General features: G+C 39.0%; 2 protein-coding genes across 8 annotated transcripts in view; one reads left to right on the top strand and one right to left on the bottom strand.

Moving 5' to 3' along the window:
• Positions 1-16260, top strand: part of CSPP1 (centrosome and spindle pole associated protein 1) — a 61965-nt gene extending 45705 nt beyond the window's left edge. For 6 of the 7 annotated variants that reach the window (XM_017731001.1, XM_017731031.1, XM_017731011.1 and 3 more), the window contains 10 exons: positions 1-80; positions 1086-1152; positions 2480-2600; positions 3340-3485; positions 4033-4173; positions 6256-6311; positions 7530-7593; positions 11079-11185; positions 11342-11492; positions 15436-16260. In XM_017731001.1, coding sequence (XP_017586490.1) covers positions 1-80; positions 1086-1152; positions 2480-2600; positions 3340-3485; positions 4033-4173; positions 6256-6311; positions 7530-7593; positions 11079-11185; positions 11342-11492; positions 15436-15662 — 1160 coding nt within the window. In that variant the 3' untranslated portion in view covers positions 15663-16260. The other variant, XM_017731026.1, reaches the window with a different exon arrangement.
• Positions 16261-19361: 3101 nt separating this feature from the next.
• Positions 19362-20926, bottom strand: part of ARFGEF1 (ADP ribosylation factor guanine nucleotide exchange factor 1) — an 86890-nt gene continuing 85325 nt past the window's right edge. Inside the window, exon 39 of the mRNA XM_008631948.2 lies at positions 19362-20826. Within this exon, the coding sequence (XP_008630170.1) occupies positions 20662-20826 (165 nt within the window). The 3' untranslated portion in view covers positions 19362-20661. The remainder of the gene's footprint in view (positions 20827-20926) is intronic.

The following is a 20926-nucleotide window of genomic DNA, read 5'->3' as shown; positions in this document are numbered from 1 at the left end:
TTCCTGCTCTTCAAAACAAATCAGTGAGGAGAGAAGAAAGGATTCCCTCTGCTGAGAGCCGTCTATCTTACTATGCCCAAGTATGATATAGCAAACTTCTACTGGTTTATTTAAAACAATACAGTGTGTGAAATCATGCCAGATTTTTAAAGTTTGCCAGTTATTACTGGAATGCCATGGATAATGAGACAGTCTTTATATTAATCAGTCTTGTAGCTCTGAAATTGAAGGTTAGATTTTATTCCAAGTACTGAAAAATTTGTTTTGGTGGTGTGTTAATTTTTTTGCTGCATGCGCGTTTTCTGTAGGAATGAGTACCTCATTTTGGAGAGGACATACGCTGTCCAGACCCATACCAGGGGTCTCCAATGATCTCAAGATATAGGATAAGAAAGTTTACATATAACCTAGCAGCTCACCATGTTCACTCTCAGGCACGAAGCTACTGACATTGTGTAATCTTTATGTTTTTGAAGGTACAAGAAGATTATAACTAGTAATATGCTTTGCTTTCTTCTCTGCATCACTAATGAGTTACAGTAGTGGTTCTGAGACCACTCATTTGTTTACTTGATAATCTTCTCTGGTTTTTTTTTGGCTTTTTAAAGAAACTTCTAGAAGAGAGTAGATTAAATAATTGTTTATGATATTTGAATCTCAGGCTACACTTCTGTCTTTTTATCGAAAAAGTGTTTGTTTGTTTTTTACCAACTCTCTGTCTGAACTGTGCTAAACAATTTATAGTGCAGTTTCAGAGAATATTTTATGTCACACTTTAAAACTTACTAAAACCATTGCTTTCCCTAAATGTGAAGCATGCTCTGGAGGTAGGTCATTTTATTTCTTTAGCTGTACTTGTTACAGGTTTGTTTAGATTTCTGAATAGTGCATTACAGGTATTGTCACAGTGATTTGGATTACACATTTAAAGACCAGATTTAAAAAACCTTATGCATTCACAACCTGTAAGGTTACTGTTCTGTCTTCCAACTGTTAATGTAAATTGGATGTAAAGTAAGGAAATAAAATGTACTGTAATTCCTTCCTTTTACAAATCAACATTTCATGTTCATGATGATCACCAGGATCCTGCACAGCCGAGAGCTCCCTCTCCACCTGTTCCTGCTAGAAGGAATCAGTTGCGTTCATTAGGTGGGTATTTCCCGTTATTGCAAGCTCGCTTTCTATTGCAACAAAACCGTTCTCAGTCCCAGTTCTTTTCTTGCCTGCAAAAGAATAGTCTTTTGAAGTTTGCATTTCTATCTAGGTGTTTTCTCTCTCTTAGTACTATCAGTGTATTAACATGGTATGTCTGAAGTTTTAAGACAAAATAAAAATGCATTTATTATACGTATTCATAAGGAAATATTTTTTTGTAAAAACTCTGATAATGCAATAGTCTGCATGGGAAGTTCTGGATGTCTTGGAATAGTGACCAGAATATTGCAACATGGGAGAATTTTGGATTGGCTGAGTTAGGGATTAGAGTGTAGAGCATTGCAGTCCTAACTCTTAAATTCAAGCTACCTTTGTTAATCTGCCTAATCCTCTCCTCATTCCTCGTAGCTTTCACTGGTGGTTCTGAAATTCAAATGTGCTGGAAGGATCTCCTTTGCTTTTTTTATATTAGTTATCCTGGCAATATGTGGGTGGAAAGCAGTAATTTTTCTGCTGATACTTTTTTTACAAGTATATAAGAAACAACACATGGAATGTAGCAGTAAATGATGTCCTACAAATGCTAGCCTGCAGCAGAAAGTACCTGGGGCCATTCTGGGGAGTTGTGGATTTTCCACTAAATGGAAAGCAGAGTGGTTCTTAATGCAGCCATTGGAAATTGACTCAGACCATCTTTGAGGAGAGAAATAAAGACAAAAACTTGTAAGACTTGCTTGCCTGGTAAGTTCTGGACACTAAAATCTAATAGTCAGTGAAAGATCTAATTATAAGTATGTTATTTGGAAAATGAGGAATTTCTTAAACTGGTTTAACATGTGGAGGACTGCTGTCCTGACCACAAAAAACCAGCATAGACAGATAACCCTAACCCTATCCCACTTTTGAGTCAGGAAAAAAAATTACATTGAGTGCTTGCAGATACTACTTCAGTTCCTGTTATCTGAGAACTGTGTAGGCTTGCATATTTCAAAATAAGGCTATTTACTGGCAACACCCACTTGTATTCCATAGCCTTTACTTTTTTAAGTATAGTGAAACATTTCCAGTGACATTTGTGTGTTTTCTGCTGTTCAGGGGTTCTGGTCCTTGTGCTGTGTCAAAATAAAAACTCTGATCTAATTTCTAGTGTATGAAATGTTGCAATTCTTGTGTTTGTACACAATGTTAATTAAAACAATCCTTGTTTTAATTAACATTTCATTGTATCTGTTTTTCCCTTTATTTTTTACTTATGTTTATAAGTAGGCAGCAACATTGCTCTGACACTCCTTATTTTTAAATTATTTGTGCTAAATTCCAGAGGAAAGGAAGAATGTGATAAATGAATTATCAGAGATGAGGAAACAGCTTCGAAGTGAGGAGAGGCGACTGCAGGAACAGTTACTAAATGTGTCCAGTCATGATTATGTACCAATTACATGGTAGGAATTTAATCTTCTGTTTTAGAAGCTAGATTTTTCAGAGGAACTTAGAGTTACTTTGTATTATTAGCTAGTATTAGTTGGCCAATATACATGAGTGGAATGAAAATGTAAAGGTAGAACTGGTATATAAAATATTTTCTTTTTTTTTTTCCTAATGTGTTTGGGTTTTTTCCAAGACTCTTGCTGAAATTTGTTGTAAGAATGGCTGTACTGGTGAGATAGGAAGTTGCAAGGGTCTGTCTTGAAGAGTGGTCTAAAACAGATGTCTAAGGCAGGATTTTATCTCATTACTTTTTTTCCTAGGGCATAATTTGTGCCTGTAAACTGCAGTACTAGTATATAGAATATAGCTAGTATATAGCTGCCAAATATGCTCATGAATACCATACTGTTGTGGAAGTACTTTCTTTCCTAGTGAAAAATGATATTCTCTTTATTTAATAAATTTGGGTTGCTTCCAAAATGTATTAGTTGATCATACCAATTAGCTGGGAAAGACTCATCTAATTACCAGTCTTAGTTCCACTCTGTAAAGTATGAGGGTTTGTTTTATTTTAAGTAGGTTATCTCTTTTTATAACACAATATGCAGTGTTATTACTCTCAAATTTATTTTCCTGTTTTGATAGCTTTATTTAAAGATAAAAGATCTGAACTTTATCAATATTATATTTCCATCCAACTCATTAATATTATGGTGTTAAATTGCGTTCTGCTTGTTTGACAAACCTTTCAAGCTGGAGGAGAGAGAAGAATCCGAGGGACATATTTGAGATGGCCAGGCTTCGTCTGCAGGCTCCAGTTCGGCGACCTTCCTTAAAGGAGGCACAAGATCCCGTCAATATACAGAATATCTGGGAATTTAATGAACTTAAATACAAAGGCAGGTAGATCTTCTTATTACTGATAAAGAAGGATAGGGAAACATCTGTCCCTTTCATCCATCTTCCATTCCACGCAGGATTTAAAGACAAAAGTAAAAATCAGGCTCTTCATGAACTACTGACCATGCAACACACTTTGTGGTCAGTACTTTGTGTGTGTGTGTGTGTGTGTATCTCTCTGTGGGGCTGCTCCTGCAGTTCCACAGAATTCTTGGCATCACAACGCTCCATCATCACTTGGTGCACTCACCTATCTTCTAGTCCCTGGGCTTAAGCTTGTTGTGCATTTGATATCATGGTGTTACTGAAAATAGATTGGACTTTTTTACCCACCAACAAATTATCTTTCTGTGTAACTTTCTGTTTCTTCTTTACCAGAAAATATATATTTTTAATATAGTAAAATAGTAAAATCTTTGCTAAGTTGCTCATCCTCTTGGTCATTGTCACTATTGTTTTTTAATGACTTTGTAGCTATTTCTTTAAAAATGCTTTTCAGAAATGTTGGTTTAGGGAAAAAATGTAAATTTCATATCTTTGCTCTAGATCCTGAAACACGTATGGGCTTGAGGCACATGTATCCTGATCCTCCAAAAGATGACCAGACTCTAGAGATTCAACAGCAGGCACTGTTGAGGGAGCAACAGAAGAAACTTGACAGAATGAGAATGAGGAGAGAAACAGAAGGTAAGGAATGAATGTTCTGAGATAAACAAAAAATCCTTGAAACAATGTGTTTTGTATTTGATAAGAATTAAAACCCGCTAGCTCTGGTTTTACTTCTTTCAAGTGCACTGTCAGCACTGCAGTACAAAACAGTAAAACACCAGAATACTGAAATTCTATCATAATGTAAGCATGAAAAAATCGAGTGTTTGGAGGAGCTTTTGTGGTTTTGGACTTAGTTTTGGGATTTTGTTCAGTATGTGTTTTGTTCAGTATGTGTTTTGTTCAGTATCCTGTTGAGTGTTAAAGATGATTCCTGTTCTATCTTGGACAGATGTGCTGGTGTTCAAGCAATGTGTGTGATGCTGCTTATGGATAATAGAACATCACAGTTGCAAATAAGCATATCTATACCACGTTCTGTGTTAATTATATGGTTGTGACTATAATTTAATGTCTAAATGGAATGTATAGGGTTGACTTCAGTGTTCCTCTTCATGAGATTGACTGAAATGCTGAAAAATAATGCACCGGCTTCAGCTGAGATCTCTCTGGGGCTTGGTTCTGGTTTTCTGCCATTAGAATATTTTTGAACAGACCAGTCTGAGAAAGTTTTCATTTAATGTTTTCTGCAGAGAAACCTCCACCATCTAGAAAGCAAATTTGCCCTTCCCATTAATTTCAAGCATAAGCAGTCATTTAGACTTCTGCTAATGGATAATGTAGGCTCATGATGACGTCCAAGGAAAGGCCTCTTCAGGGTAACTTAGATTAATTGATAGACAGGCAGCTGATTTTTATAAGTATTTTCTACTGGATGCTTGAACTTCTAGAGGATGCTTGAACAGCTTTTCCTCTTTCTCTCTCCTACTGCTTTACAATATCATTTAACTTTATAGTCTGTCACTGAGTACTGAGCAAGAGAATTAGTTGCCATCTCTCTGTTTCCAGTTTATTTTCCTCAGAGACAAGTTCATCATATTCTGAAAATAGAGGAGTGGTTTTAGTGTCTGATTTAAGGCAGAAAGAAAGATGAATTAAAGCAGTATTATGTACTTTTGTTCTGTGGGTGAAATAATGTGTTACGGGCTGCTGTGGCAAAGGGATACCTTTTTTCCCACTCTGTGTGTAAGTGTTCTTTGTCTTACATGCTTTTCATACAGTTTTCCCTCTGATACGTTTGTTTTTCTCTTTATGTGAAAGAGGAGTATGTTGGCTGTTAATAGAACTATAAACTGAGAAATCAGTGTTTTAAATGTCCCAAGTTTTTAAGTGCTAGCTGTGTCCCTATAAATGAGGCAGTCTTTTACAGACTTTTGGACGACTATTATTCTGGGGGATGGGAGGGAAAGCCCCAAGGGCAGGATTTTCTTTGCTGTGCTGCAGTGCTGGGTGCTGCTGGGTGCTGGAGCAGTGTCAGGAATGGGCTGGGTGTCAGCCCAGCAGGACTGACAGCCCATGTGCTCTGATGCTGGACACAAGGTCAGCTACACACTGAGTAAGGTTTTGTTTCTTGCATTTCTGCCTCAAAAACAATCTAATTAAATAATTTATTCGAAAACTTAAACTAAGTAAGAAAAGTAACTTCAGTTCTGCTTCTTTGCATTTCCAGCACGCATTCGGTCATTGTTATCTTAACTTTCAGGATGGTTCTCTGTGCTCTTCAGAACGGAGTTTTTTATCCCTAGATAAAAGCATATATATTCTTATCACTTTCCTCTGTGAAATGATCTCTGTCTAGTTCAGCCTCTCTTTGAAAGCTGGAAGTGGGGTGTGCTCAGCATGTTGAATGTGCATTTACTCTTGGGGCTTTCTGCAGTCCCTGTTGTGGTTGTTACTCCCTGCCAGGAGCCAAAAAACAGATTAGAAATAATACACTACAGATTACTGTTTGATTTCTCTGATTCTACTTAGATTTACATAAGGAAACTGGAATAATTGTTGTGTTCAAATGTTTTAAAAACTCATTAATTCATTACAATTTATGTATATTTAAAGATGTAATGCATACTGGTCTATTTTTGCAACAATAAGCTGATAAAATATGTTTTGTTATTAGCTGTTTTTATGTCAACCCTGTTGTTTTGTCTCTTGTCTATGTAGCTTTTGTTGATCAAGATGATTCTGCTTTGGACAGCTACCCACAAACCATGGGCCTGGTAAGAATAAAAGTTTTTTTATTATATTAATTTTTCAAGTGTGAGAAATATTGTGTCTTTCACTGATTTGGAGAAATAAATGACACTTAACAAGGCAGCAAGCTTATTTACTTCTTTTTCTTGTCCACACAAGCGACAGCTTCTTTAAACTTGACATACAAGTTGCTTATCTTTGTATACAGAGATGGCCTGATTTTTTAACTCTTCTTCATTTTGTATTCATTGGTACTTATTTTATATTCATATGTTAAATTGCTGCTAGGTTTAAGTGATGCACTTAGCAGTCAAGAATTGAATCTGTCCTCAGATGGGACATTTATTTTCTGACTCAGTGAAAGAGCAAAATAAAGTGCTATCAAATTAGAATTCTGCACTAACCCAAAATACTGAATAACAGAGTTCAATTGTGTTTCATGGTAGTGTGATGAAAAACAGGAGACTGTGCAACAGCAAAGACATTACAGGATAATACTGTAACTAAATGCAGAAATGAAACAGTATTTATTTAAAAAAAAAATCACATTTATGCACTTCATAGTTGTAATTTAATGCCTGAAGTTCTCATTCAGAGCAATGCTTTACAGTAAAAGATTTGTTTTCTCTTATTCTGTTTCCTCTGATAGTTTCTACTGCTTTGATTTTAGAGTGGTTTTAAACATAAATTATTCCACAGTAGGATTTCTGTAACAAATGGTTGCAACTATGCAGTGAACTTCGAGTATTGGTCTTAGTGCTTGATATTGTGATGTAGAAATTTGTTATTTTAATGCTTTAATGTCAAAGATTGTATGTGGTGGGATAACTGAAACATAAGGAATCATTCTTCATTTGATCAATACTTCATACAAACCTTAAGTGCAAACCTCACTTCAAGCACTGACTGTTCTGAACCTCCTGCAGAGTGACAAGGATCAATTTCTTGATGGAAATGTCTGTGTTACACAAATCACTACAACAGATGCCATGTCTAGGCAATTTCAGCGACTGGGATGTCTACAGAAAAATAAAAAAAAATCCCTAATGCTTAAGAAGAGTATGAGTTATTTAAAAATGTGTTGGGTTTTTAGAACCACAGAGTCAGGGATAGTAGAATATTAACACTGTAGAGCTGCTCTTTACTTTGCAAAAGTTTGGCAATTAATTTACATTAATTATAATTTGGCCCCAGAAATATATAGAGGCCTCTGAATTTCCATTTTTTCTGTTTCACTTTTGTAGTTCAGAAATGAATCTAATGAATTCCAGAAAAATTCACTGTTGGAATCGGATAGTGCTTTTATTGGTGAGTTTATACCTCCCCTTATTAACCATGTTGTGAGTGCACAGACACATGGTTTAGTCTAATGCTGTGTCTCTAAAATGATTATTACTGTTTTAAAAGTTGCAGTGGTTGTAGCTATGGTGACTTGTTTGAAGTATTAGGAAGTTATGTCTCCAAATTCAAATGAAATTTTACTGCAAAAAATCGGTGTAGATCATACCTGAATTTAATGATGCTGCTCAGTTGCCCTTTACCACCTTACATCTTTTCATGAGAAAGCATCTTTCTCTGCTCTTCATGCTTCTTCTGGGATGTTAATCTTGTTAAGGGGCTTTTTTTGCCATCTTCCCAGCTTTGGATAAGGAAAAGCTAATGATTATTCAGGAAATGTGTTACAATGGTAGCACAGGCAATGCTTTTCTATTGTTCTGCTGCAAATAATATAATTTATTGGCAATCACAGCTTATAATTGCAATCTGTCCACAGTGAAATGTACAAGTCTTAGACAGTCAGCGATTCTTTTCATGGTTATTCTTTTGATTTACAAGCATGCTTGATTTTAAGTATGATTATATGGGTATAAAATAGCAATTCATTCTAAATTAGTCACTTTTCTAGTGTTCACATATTATTTCATTTCACTTGCAACATCATACTTACAGATGTTGTCACTTATTCATCTTCTGAAGTCAATGATTTTTAGTTTTCTAAAGATTTTTGTTATGGACTGCCTCATGTAGTGTCTCTTTATTCAACCTTTATATGCATGGATATAAAAGTGCTGTTTTATTTCCAGTCACTCGAAATAACAAGGCTAGAAAAACCCAACCAGCTCGGGCCTCTACATGTTATTTTCCATTAGCAGGCATTGCTGAATGGATATTGAAATTTCTTTCAGTGATCTATGGGAAATCATCTTGCAAGGTTTTTATTCTGTGCTGTAGGGGAGATGCAGTAGAGTCCTGCAGGTACTTTTAAATGAAACAATGTTTCTATAAACTGATGAGTGTTATCTCTGGATTTGGTTAAAAGCAGAATTTTCCATTTGAAATGTATTCAAGCCTATTCTGTTAACGTGCAAGTCCTGGAGTACAGGATAGAACCTGGCATGTGGAAGAGCACAGGTGGTGCTTTCAGCCTTGTTCAGTGCACTTGGTTCTCTCTGTAGTCTGCAATACCTTCCTTTTCAGGTTAGGGATTACTGTGTAGTAGTACAGCCCAATGGTGAAAGGATGCCTCAGGAGAGCCCATCAGTCTAGGATGGGGCCAAATCTGCCACCTCAGCCAGGACAGGCTCATGGAGAGGAACACAAGATGCAGGCAGACATGCAGGACTCTTCCAGCTTCCAGTGACCTGCAGCTGGTTGCATTTCATGAGTCTTGCTAAGCTGGGCCTTTCATAGGTTGTCTTTCGTGAATGGGAATCAGCATTTTTGAATCTCTGTTTACCATCAGCTGTATTGTGTGGATAAATATCCAACCTGTGCCTTCTGTGAACTGTGTCCTTTCATCTGCTCTGAGTCTGCCAACTCTGTAATGGGGTGCTCTTGGTTTTATTCACCACTTTCATGAGGTTCAGGATATTTATAGTTCTCTCACCCTTTTCCTTCTTCTCCCCATCCAGCTGGTACTTGCAGTTTAGTGAGGTGTTGCAGTTAACCTAGCATATAATGACTGATGAAAACCATGTTCTTCAATAGTGAGCTGTATGCATTACCTAAAAATGTGTTATCCTTTGCATTAGTTGGGCTTTATAAATAGCTACTAACATTCTGGATATGCATCTGGTGACTTCTGTCCCTGAAGTGAGAATTAAAAACTATCATTATCTGTGGGCTGCCTTCTCTGTGAGTTGTGCTGCTTACATTGTCTGAGGGTCTTTTGTGAAATACAGGGGATGTATTTAACAGTGTGTGCCATTTCCTAAGAAGAGTGTAACACTACCCTCTGTTTTGGTTGAGGTTTTTTTGACATGGGTTTGAAATCCAACTCAATTTTGGCATCTATTATGTCAGCATTACAAATGAATTAATCTCCTAGGGCTCAGAAATTTGAGGCAGTTAGAAATAAAGTGGTTTATCAGTTTCTTTTTTCCCTTTTTTTGCCTCACTGAAAACCTTAGAATCCATTAGTGTTAATGCAGTGATTTGAAAGCATCTCTGTGCAGCAGGATGTGAATGATAGATGCTTACAGGAAAAAGGTAGCATCTGATACTGATGATACACTAATGGTACAAATAAATTCTTAAGCTTGTTCTTTGTTGTGACAAATTCACACTGTTAAACCATGTTCTATATTCCAAGTAATAGCACTATTTTGAATCTAGTGAAGTTCAGCTGGTCTTGTAGCTGGAATTCTGATGCATGAATTGTTAGCATTACACTATTTTAAAATTATGCTTTGATTTTTTTTACTTAAAACATTTGTGATAAGAGCATGAGTACCTTTGGTGAAACTGGGGAGAGAAGAGACAAGAAGAGAATAAAAAATGTATTTTTAGGGAAAAAAACAACTGACAATATAAAAGAATTTTTTTAAATATCTTTTTGTTAATCTGAACTTGTTTGATATCATTCAAATTTATTTTTCAAACCTAAGTATCAATTTTCAACCAAAATAACTGTTTAATTGTTTAATTGTTACATTTAGAATTTACACACATTTATTTTAATTTTTTTTTTTTTTTACTTTATGTGATATACTGGACTAAGCACTTTTCCAAAATGTGACTTCATTGTCACAAAGAGTAGTTGGTGGTAACGGATTCTGTAGGGGTTTTGTTGAGCAGAGTCCTTCCTTTTCCTGGGAGTCTCTGTTCTGAAGATGCCAGAGGGACAGCAGTAGGAAGCACAGCCCACTGTCTGCACCAAGCAGCAGAAAAGCCATGAACCAGCCCCAGGCAGTGGTTACTGGTCCTGGAGGGGGAAAAAAAAAGTACCTGTTTGATAGAGTTTCCAGAGTCAGCTAAAGAAGAATAAATAGACAAGTGTGAAGCAGAGACGTGACCTTAGGGTCCATGTATATTATAAAAATAGATTAAACCCCCCCGCTGTAATGTGATAAAGTATGATCAAAAAGTGTAGTTATTTATTTTTGTATTAACAGATTCTAACATTTTATTTCATGAAAAGGCTGAGATACAACCAAGGATGTGTGGTTAATGCATAGATTTTGTGTTATCATATTCCAGGTAACATTGTCAGTCCATGTAATGTTATTATATATTCCATGTAACATATTTACAAACATAATTTGTTACATGATTGTATCTCTTTATGACACTGATTTTCCAAGTGTTCTCTCTTTCAAGCAGAGGTACTGTGCTCATTTGAGTACTCATTTTCTTTAAAGGTCTAGGCATAAACAAGATCTGTAATGAATACTTTCCTCTGATTCCTGTGATGGAGTCAAGTACAATGTATTGGCTTCTTTCAAAACATAAACGGGTTTGAGCACTCTCTGGTATTTTGATTTCTTTGAAAATTATTTCACCTGTTTTTCCAGGTGCTAATGGGGAAACGTTTTCTGCCTTAGAAGTTAATTTATTACCACAGCATCCATCTTCTGCAAGGGAGAGGAGACGACTAAAGCAGAGAGCTTTGGAGAGTGCTGTACGTATGAGAACTGACAGAAGTAATGTCAGACTTCCTGTGGTTCCTCAGTGACTCCATGTTATGGCTCCTGAGAGAGTACATGTGTAGCTATTTGCCCTTTTGAAAAGGATGCTGTTTAACTGAAGGATTTGTGCATTTTTGGATTCCCTACAGGAGGAAGTTCCACCAGGCCAGACACCGTTGCTGCAGCCTGACAGCTTCTCTTTGCACTCAAACTTCAGCCTTGACATTGATCAGGTGAAAGGCAAGAATGAGGAGCGATTGCACAGACTGACTGAGCCCCAGCAGAAATCTCCTTCCTTAGGTATGCTCCCTGTAGCAGAGATGATGTAGTGAACATCAAGTAATTACAATAATTAAAGGAGCAAATAGTAATAGGCTTCATGTAGCAGAACAGCAAGCAAGCAGATCAAACACAGGCGTTATTTATAGAGCTCTGTAGCTGGTACAAAGGCTTCCCCAGCACACCTCAACACAGCTCCTTTAGAGTAAGTTTAGAGCAGGAGAGTAGGAGAAGATTCTCATATTCCTGTCTGATCAGCCACTCATACTTGTCCTGCCTGCACCACTGCAGTGTGTGACTGTGGGCAGCAGCATGGGGATATCCAGCTGCACAGCTGAACTGGCAGTGGGAAGAAATGAAACGCCCAAGTGATGAATGATGATGAGGTGCCTGTGTGAGCTTATTGGCATTCAGATGTCTGTGGTCCAGCCAGCATGAAGATATGCCAGAGAATTGTGTATGATGAAGTACTTCAGTTTCTAGTTAATTTGATTTTCTAGTGGTTTGTTAATATTAATGATCATTCAGTATTTGAGTATGTGAGTATTTGAGTATCTCTTTCACTGCACACACACTTGAATTCATTCCATGTTTCTTACATCAGGCGCTGGGAGCTGTCTTGGAGCATCTCCAAATGCTGGCTGCCTGATCTAGACCCCTGTTGTGTGTGAAGTACCAGTCATGGCAACCATTAATGGCCTCTAATTTCTCACATGGATTGTGACCCAGTTCATACACTTTGTGCTAATGATTCTTTCATACAAGTCTGAATACAAGTCTGAAGTCTCCCTTTATTTGGAGGTAGTTGCTATGCTGCCTAGGCAATTACAGTATCAGTATCCTTTTTATAAACTTAATGAGAGTACAGATGCTGGCAGTATTTTTGATTCTGTTGCTATGGGCACTCTTACAAGCACTTCATCCTTGTTTTTTTTTTGTTTTAACCATCTCACTGTGGTTTTAAGTCACTAAAAAAAAACCCTACTCATACTATTTTCTTCTATAATCTAAATAAACTCTTTACTAATTTTACTCTACCCAGATATTTTTGCTATATGAACTACTTTTACTTCTGTATCCTTGTTTTATCTCACCTCTTTTAGAATTCCACCTATCATATGCACTACACTTTTTATTTTGCTTTCCTTCTGTCACAGTCGCCAGAGTTTCAGCCTTTAGATAAATATAATTTTGATCTGTGTGTATATATACACACACACACACACACACATATATATATATTTATATTTATATTTACATTTATGTCTGTATGTAGCTTGTTCTCTGGAGCACATGGGGATCCATCACTCATGGTTAGCATTTGTGCCTCTTGGAAAGGGAGCAAGAGATCCTCTTGCTCAGCTGTGGTCGTTCAGGCTGCACTGCTGCCTGCCCTCCTGTTCTTGTGCTCAGGGATGTTACAGAAAAAATGAGTGAAGCCAAGTTTTTTTCAAAGAACCCTGGTGGCATCCTCTTGCTTTCCGAGCAGCCAGGACTGTAATTTCTCCTCTGCCCTCAAAGACACTGCTGAGAGAAAACAAATCTCTCAAATATATAACCAAGGAACCTGGTTATCTTCCCTTGAAATGATGAGAGATGGCAATTCACAGGCTTTGATAAATTCTAAGAGCTGATCCGGTTCAATAAGGAGGCTCTGTCTGCAGCAGTTCACTTTCTCCTGTGGGGCTGATGTGGGAATCCTAAAGGCGTCCTAGTATTGTTTTCTTAATTGGAAAATAAGAAAAAAGGAGCCAGGCTTTCTCCATTTTCACCATCCAGATGAATTCCTATCAGTGTAGACTTGGTGAATATTTGGGTGATGGAGTCTCTGCAAGCCTGAGATGCCTTCTCTGTCAGGCAAGGTATGTGTGTTCCTAAGGGCATAAACAAGAGCAGGCTCATATACAGAAGAGGGAATGCTCAGAGATTTGGGCACACAGGATGTGCTGCCATTGGTGTTTTGCAGGAATCCAGATACCATTCAATTTCCTAACCAGGATTTCACGCTAAGGAAAAGTTCTCCTTACACCCAGCCTCCACATGCAGACTGAATTATCAAGAGTCTTGATATGTGTCCCAATTAAGGACAGTTTTTTATGGCATGTGCAAAGTGTTGAAATTCCCAATGAAGTTGTGCAGTGCAGCTGATCTGCTGTGCTTTCTAAAAGCAGCACCAAGTGAGTCTGATCCAGTGATGTGCACTGTGATCTTACCTCTGGTAGAAGAGTTGATCTTACCTCTGCCATCTTCAAGATCTAAAGGCTTTGCTTTAAAGGCAGAAGTAGTTAAGTGTGGGGAAATGCAGCCCTCCGGCCTGGACATTCACTATTTATCTCTAAACAACCTTATTTTTACTGTTGCTAAATATAATCTCTTAAAGCAGCAAAGAGAAAATTAATTTTGTTTAGGTATGACTTTTCCTGCTGTGGCTGTTAACCCCACTATAACCTATGTCTTCAAAAAACTGTGGGCTCCAACCCCCAGGAGAGTTCATCTGACCCAGGATTGAGGAGACAAAGAGGTTCACTCTGCCAGCTTCCAGCACAGGAGATGACAGGCCCTAGAGAGAGGGAGGTCTGCTCTCACTTCTAGTGTTACAGACAAGTTTTAACCAGACTGGGAAGGCTTGGAGGATGATCAGATCACTGTCTGTATTATGTGACAGAACTAGTGATTCGTGCCAAGTTCTTTCGGAACAAAAAGTATTTGGCATTTTGTTTTAGAACCTGCAATCCCACCTAACACACAAAGAGGAAAACGGAGCCCTTGCTCCCAGTGTATTTGGGGCTGTGCGTTTCCTGTTCTTCCCTTCACCCCTGCACACCTGGCTGCTGCTCCTCCAGGCCTTGGGCTCTCACACCCATGGTCAGAACATCAACTTTCAGTTTTTAATGAGAATCGTCAGAGAACCTTTGGTTTAAGTTCTCATTTTTAAAAAGTCATCATTTTCCAGAATAAACCCCTGAAATCTGTAAAAATCATCCAAATACTTAAATTACATGATATTTATCAATTGCTTAGGTGAATTATTTTATCACTAAAGAATATACAATTCTGTTTTGCTTGAATTAGGATGTTTCTGCAAAAATGTTGATTTTTTTTTCCTAATCCAGAGTCTTTAAATATTTTTCTGCCCACCCTAAATACCAAGAAACCAGAACCTCCTCATTGACGTGACTCAGTTTTAAGAGGAAAACATTGCAATTTTCAATCATTATAGCTAGAGGGGAATTGCACAATTTTGGTTTAAGTATGTAAAAAGTAAATGTTGTAAAGCCTGGAAATGAACAGCACAGAGGAACTTACACCTTTATACCCCTTCATTTATAGTAAAAATGTATGTTGTTTGATAATCCACACTAAGAACTACTTGTTTAAGGTATCATGTGTATGTACAAGTAATAGTAGAGGTACAGAGTGATAATGACCCCAAGTTCAAAGGCAAGGCAGTTCTGGTTTTTATTTGCTGGGGTTTGTTTTGTAGCTGGAAGATCCCAACTTAGCCAGTTTCAGCATGAGACTGCATTGAGGTTTTGAGCTGTAGCTGGGCTGTGATGCACAGGCTCACCTGCATTTGCACTGTTAAACCAAGTTAAAACAATTCTTCCTCAATAGGAGACTGTCTATAGTGTTCAGCCAGGCCCCTGTAATTGAATGGCTTTATTTTTACATGCATTTTAATGCATATATGCATGGCCAGATTTGACTAAATGGAAACTTTTTGGAAAGCAAGAACCCTCTGCTGAGTCCACCCACCTTTGCCTGTATCCTTATCCCTTGCTGAGCTGGTGGTGGGGAGCTGTTGGGGCGCAGTTCCCAGAACAGCAGCAACCGTGTGCTAAGTAGAAACAAATGTCATTTAAAAGTGTAATTGATGCATTCACTGCAGCCAAGCCTGGCCAGTGCTGTGATGGGAAGAGCTTCTGTCCCCTCTCACAGGAGCATTGCTCTCCTCCTTTCTCAGGTGATGACAGTTCCTTGGGGGACGTGGACGACCTTTTGAAGCGCCCTCAGTCCCATGCCGGCAGATGCTCCAGCTCCACTGACACCGAGGCCACAGAGCCCTGGCTGCGACCGGGAACGTCGGCCACGCTCCGGAGATTCCTGGTGGAGCAGCCGGGCTCAGCAAAGCTCTCCCCGGAGAACGCGCTCCCGCTGGGCTGGCAGGGCCTCTCCACCGCGCACGGCTGACACAGCCCAGGAACCGCCGCGGCCGAGGAGGCAGCGCCCAGCACCGCTGCACCTGCCAGAATCCTGCAGGGAGAGTTCTCCTCCGTGTACAGAGTGTGGAGCTGTGTGTGCAATTTAAAATAGCAATAATAAAGGATCAGACACTGCAGTGGAGCGGAGATGTAGCACAGGGATGTTTTCTATTCCGTGACGTGGGAAATGGAGGAATAGCTTGGCCGCTTTTGCACTTTTTATACAACTTAAGTTTCAGCCTCAGAAACAGAGTGTGGTGTGTGTGTGAATTTGATATTAAATCAAAGATGTTTTTTAGCTTTATAGTCAAAGTCCAAAACTGTCTGGTATTAGCATAGCCCAACAGCAGAAGGGCATTAGGTTTTTATCCAAAGAGTGAATAACTTGAAGAAGGATACTTACTTTTCATACAGGATAAATACTATCCTGCATGAAAAGTGCAGCTAACACTTTCATGGGGAAAAAAATTACTATTAGCAATGTGTCTTACATTCCCTAACTTGTCATGTGATGAAAATACAGATATTGTTGCATATATTTATGTTTCTGATTGAAGAGTTAATAAAGTATTTTGTTACTAAAATTATTTTTGTTACAAAAACTGTGAAAGCCGACTTCAATTTTCTTATTATTTGCTTCAGCTTTCATTTACTCATGAACAAACTGTTAAGGCTGTCTGCAAAGAAACAAAAACACATGGAAAATCTGTTGATTAAGAGTACAGAGCTTTAGCAAGGACATGTAGATGGAAGCAAGATTTTAGGAGTGCAGTGAACTAGATGACCAAGGTGAAGCAGGGTAATGCCACAGCTTTCCTCTTGGTTAGGAAATTCCCACCCAGAGGCCTAAACATGATCAACAGAGGAAAAAAAAGATCCCAACAAACTACCGATGAAAACAAGAAGTTTTTACAAAGGTCTTTTATTTTTACTAAAATGCCATCTTCAAGCTTTTGTAAGCATGGTTGAAGGCTACAGGAGTTCCATGATGACGGCAGGCAATGTTTGCTGACAGATGCACTTCAAACCTGGGTGGTGTTCAGCTTCTTCATGGGCTTAGCACATTCCTATCCAGAGAGGATTTGCCAAATCAGGATAATTCTTGCCCTGAATTTCTGGCTCAGCAGTGAGAAGGCTCATGTTCATCAGCGGGGCTGTGACAGTGGTGGCCACTCAAGCAGGGGCAGTGGTGTAATCCCCAGCCTGGGCTGGAGCAGGTACTGCAGCCTGCATGGCTGCTTCAGTCTGGATTTACCAGAGGCAGCGGAAATAATTTTAAGCAGCTGAGATGAAAATGCTTTATAGTAATACACTTACCACCCTCTCACACCAAATCCCACCTTACGTCTTTTATGCTTTTGTCACCTGCCCTGATGGCTCTCTCCAGTTACTTCACAAGTTGAACTTTGTAACATGCTCACTGCCCTAACTCCAGGCTAGAGGCAGAATTTCTCTTCTTCCTCATCTAGTTGCCTACCGAATTTTAATTATTCTTTATTTCTTTAATTTTAGTCAGCATTTTACCCCTGGCAGAAGCATGAAGTGTTGCCCTAAAAAGCCACCCTCATTTCACTGCAGTAAGTTTTGTAAATGCCACAGACCACCACAGGCTGGCATTCTGTTCACTGTTCTTGTTATGTTTATCCAGTTGTTTTCATTCTCCTTTTATTAAAATAAAACGGGTGAGGTGTTGGGGTCCCTCCCCTGCCGTGTAGCCCTGGGAGAGGGGCCCTGAGGGCACAGACACGGGGCTTCCCTGCCCCTGCTCAGCCTCGTTCCCATTGGTTGGTTTGTGTTCCCTGCGCGGGCAGAAGGACCCTTGGTCCCGTGACTGGAACAGTTCCTGGGCAGAGCCCCGGCCATGCGGCTGGAGAAATAAACATCTCTGAAACATCTATCAAGAATCAGCCCATAGGTATTTCTTTCCACCGGCCTCGTTGTTTGATACGCGTGTTGCAACATCCCCACTGTAACAGCATTCCTTTACTCCAGCTCATGGCCAGGCACAGCCCCTCTGTGCTGTGGCCAGCAACCACTGAAATGACTAACCTCACTGCTCAGCAGCCCTTAGCACCACGAATTCCACTCTTCCCGACAGCCACCCTCCCTTGGGCCCTGAGGCTTCCCTTTCCAGATGTTTCCTTCAGCTTTCTCTGCGTCTCCAAAGTTCAGCTTTTGGCAGGGCCCTTCTGCCTTTTAAAAACTTTTTATCATGACAGCCTCACCTGCAAAATAAATATATCTGCAGTCCACAGCCCTGATGGATACTGAGATTACTAAAACAGAACCTACTCCCTGCCCCTGACCCCCGATTCTTGATAATTATCACAAATGTGAATGTTAAGAAAGCTGCACGTTGAGTAGGATGCCCAGAGTACACCTGGTGCTGCTCTGCCATTGCAAGAATCAAAGAGATGCACAGAAAAGAGTTATGATGACACTGAAGTTCAGTTCCCAATGAATCAAAATTTAACAGCTATTGGGCCTTTTCCACATAAGCAATAAATAAGACATGAGAAGGCCAGGCTATAAAAGAAAAACGTCATTAGTAAAGGGGAGTACACAGTAAGACAATGAAGCAGTGAGGTTTAAAACCAGAAAGAGCCCCACAACCCCAACTGCCCAAGTTTTTAGATAATTCATTGTACTCACTGTTCTATCCTGAACACAGATGATTAGAAAGCAAGTGAGCAGACACAAGGAACAGTGGCTGTTTAAAGAGTGCTCAGGGCAGCAGTGTAAGGAACACCCTGGTAATGGTCTCAGAACAGTTTGCTAAAGTCATGGGGGAAGAGAATGACAATGAATAGGGATGCAATACATTATACTCTAAAAATTATTACTGATCACTGTCAAACAAAGAAAGACCTCAGATCTGGCCTAGCACAGCAGTTTAAGATTTAAACACAGCACAACAAACTGAAGAAGTAAAATACAGCCCAAGAGGAAAGGCTACAATTAATTCAAATAACCTCAGTTCTCCCCCTTCCGACACTGGTAATTGTTATTTGGTTTTGCTCCACCCCAATTAACTCTGTGAGCAAACTCTGAATTACAGGTCACAACATTTTAATTCCCTTTTCTGGCTTTTCCATAGCTATTTCATTGAACTGCTTACGCTTATTTCTGGAGCCTGCTGTGAATGTCTATGGCAGATTCATTGCCCTGTAAGAGAGAGCAGTGTCCTTCACACACCTTCTTGGTCTTCACACTGCTCTCCTGTACCAGTCAGGAGCTTTGTGGGAACACACTGAAGTACAATCCAATTCCACTTTTACTTACAAAATCGAAGACATTGGCACAGCTGAGCTTGCTGATGTGCTCCAAGTCAGCAGAACTGCTATCTCAGCCCTTCCCTTCCCCCCTTCTCCATCAGATGTTTGGTGTTTATATTTTAATCCCCAGAGAGCAAAGTGCAGTACTTGAGTTTCTATCTGTGCAGCACTACAGGGTTCATCTGCCCACTTCATGCAGTGCTTTTATTCTCCTCCAGCCCTGCCCACCTTTTTTTTAAATTTACCATTCTTTTTCCCTCTGTATTTGTCTCTAAAAGTGAGAAGACACATCCCAGTCAACCAAAGGGCATCCACCTTTCTGCTCCCGGGGTCTGGGGTTTGCTCCTTTGAAACAAAAGCGTGAGAGGCAAAGCAAACTGTAAAACAAGTAGCTGTGGATTAGACTGGTTTTGATTGCACTGATGAAAGAGTTCAAAAACTTTATTGACCTATAACCTGATTAGAATATGCCAGATGAGAACCAAATATTGTACAGAAAGTTGTACAGAATTTTTTTACATAGAAAACTTTACATATCTGTACCATATACATTTTGTCCATCTGAAAAAAATTTCTACATCCATTGTAATACAGAATGCTTGACAATCTCGTCTGTTAACCATCAGAGCACAATTCACAGTATGAATACATTTCCAATAAATTTAACCATCCCCAAACCATGCCAGATTTGTTACTTGAATATATCCAACATTAAATTCTGTACATAAGAGTGAAATCTACATCAAACAAAAAACATCTGACAGCAGACACAACCTAGACTTGTTTGCAGTGATTCAAGTTCCAGTCCTTGAAGGATCATCATTTCAATGGCTCGTTATATTTAAAAGCCCTAAAACAAGTATATTACAGGTAGTTATGTCAGTCGTGATATTTCTACCGCTGTTCTTGACAAAAGTCAGCAACAATAACTTCTGGGCTACAATGAAACAAAACAAAACGAACAAAAAACAAAAAAAAAAAGAAAAAAAAAAAAGAAAAAAAAAATCACAACCCAAAAAAAGAACCCCAAACTTCTAGTGCATTTGGTAAACAAGGAAGAGTTATGGGCTTTCAACAAATCAGTAATACAGAAATAAAATAATTCAGGAAGAACTGTATAGTGTTAAAGAGTTTATATTACAGACCTGCATCTCTGTACATTTTCACAGAAGGATGATTACCAATGTCTCAGACAGCCTGAGTGTGCAAAAAACTTAGAATATCAGACATAGTTGCTAAATATTTTTTTCCATGAACAATAATCTCCATTTTCTTTTCACTATAAACATTTTATCCTTCAAAATACAGCTCTCCTGAGTTGTACTTCTCGCAGAAGCTCAAACCTTTACATATATATGTTTCTTTGGGTACATTTTACTTTCACACCCGCCATAAACATCTGTTGCTATACTGCTGTCTAGGACAGTAAAGGACACTGCAGCCCGTGCTGACAAGGGGACTGTGCTAAAAACTGGCTCTGTGCTCAGCACGAGCCAGGCAAGAGAAACCGACGAGAGAGAATCCGCCAGGAAAGAGAGGGACTGGAGTGTTGCAAGCCTTAATTACAGTGTAAGCGTCTGTACCGTTAACCCTTGGATACACGTGGCCAGAGAAAGAAATCATTTATATGGATATCCAGAGAGAATGGCCCAGCTACCTGGTCCTTTTATTTAGCTGAGGAATATAAACCTTGAAACACAGCGTCACTATCTGCTAATGCTTGCTTATTCCAGACTCTTGTTCTGGTGGTTGGGATATTTGGAAAACCACACCAATCCGCAGGAAAAACCTTCGCAAAACAGCTCGAAGCTCAGGGATAAGGTCAAACTGCATGATTTCACACAACAAAGGATAGTAGAACGAGGCATGGGCCTTGAACTGAGGAGAAAACAAACAAGAAATTACTCTATTACACATCGGTACACCTCAGAAAGCACACTGCAAAATATGAATATTAAATGCTCTACCAAATGAGGGT

This window comes from Corvus brachyrhynchos, unplaced genomic scaffold, assembly GCF_000691975.1.
Source record: "Corvus brachyrhynchos isolate BGI_N302 unplaced genomic scaffold, ASM69197v1 scaffold961, whole genome shotgun sequence".
In the NCBI taxonomy this organism is placed as follows: Eukaryota; Metazoa; Chordata; class Aves; order Passeriformes; family Corvidae; genus Corvus; species Corvus brachyrhynchos.
The sequence above is the reverse complement of the archived record's forward strand: the minus strand, read 5'-3'. Positions and strand labels throughout refer to the sequence as shown.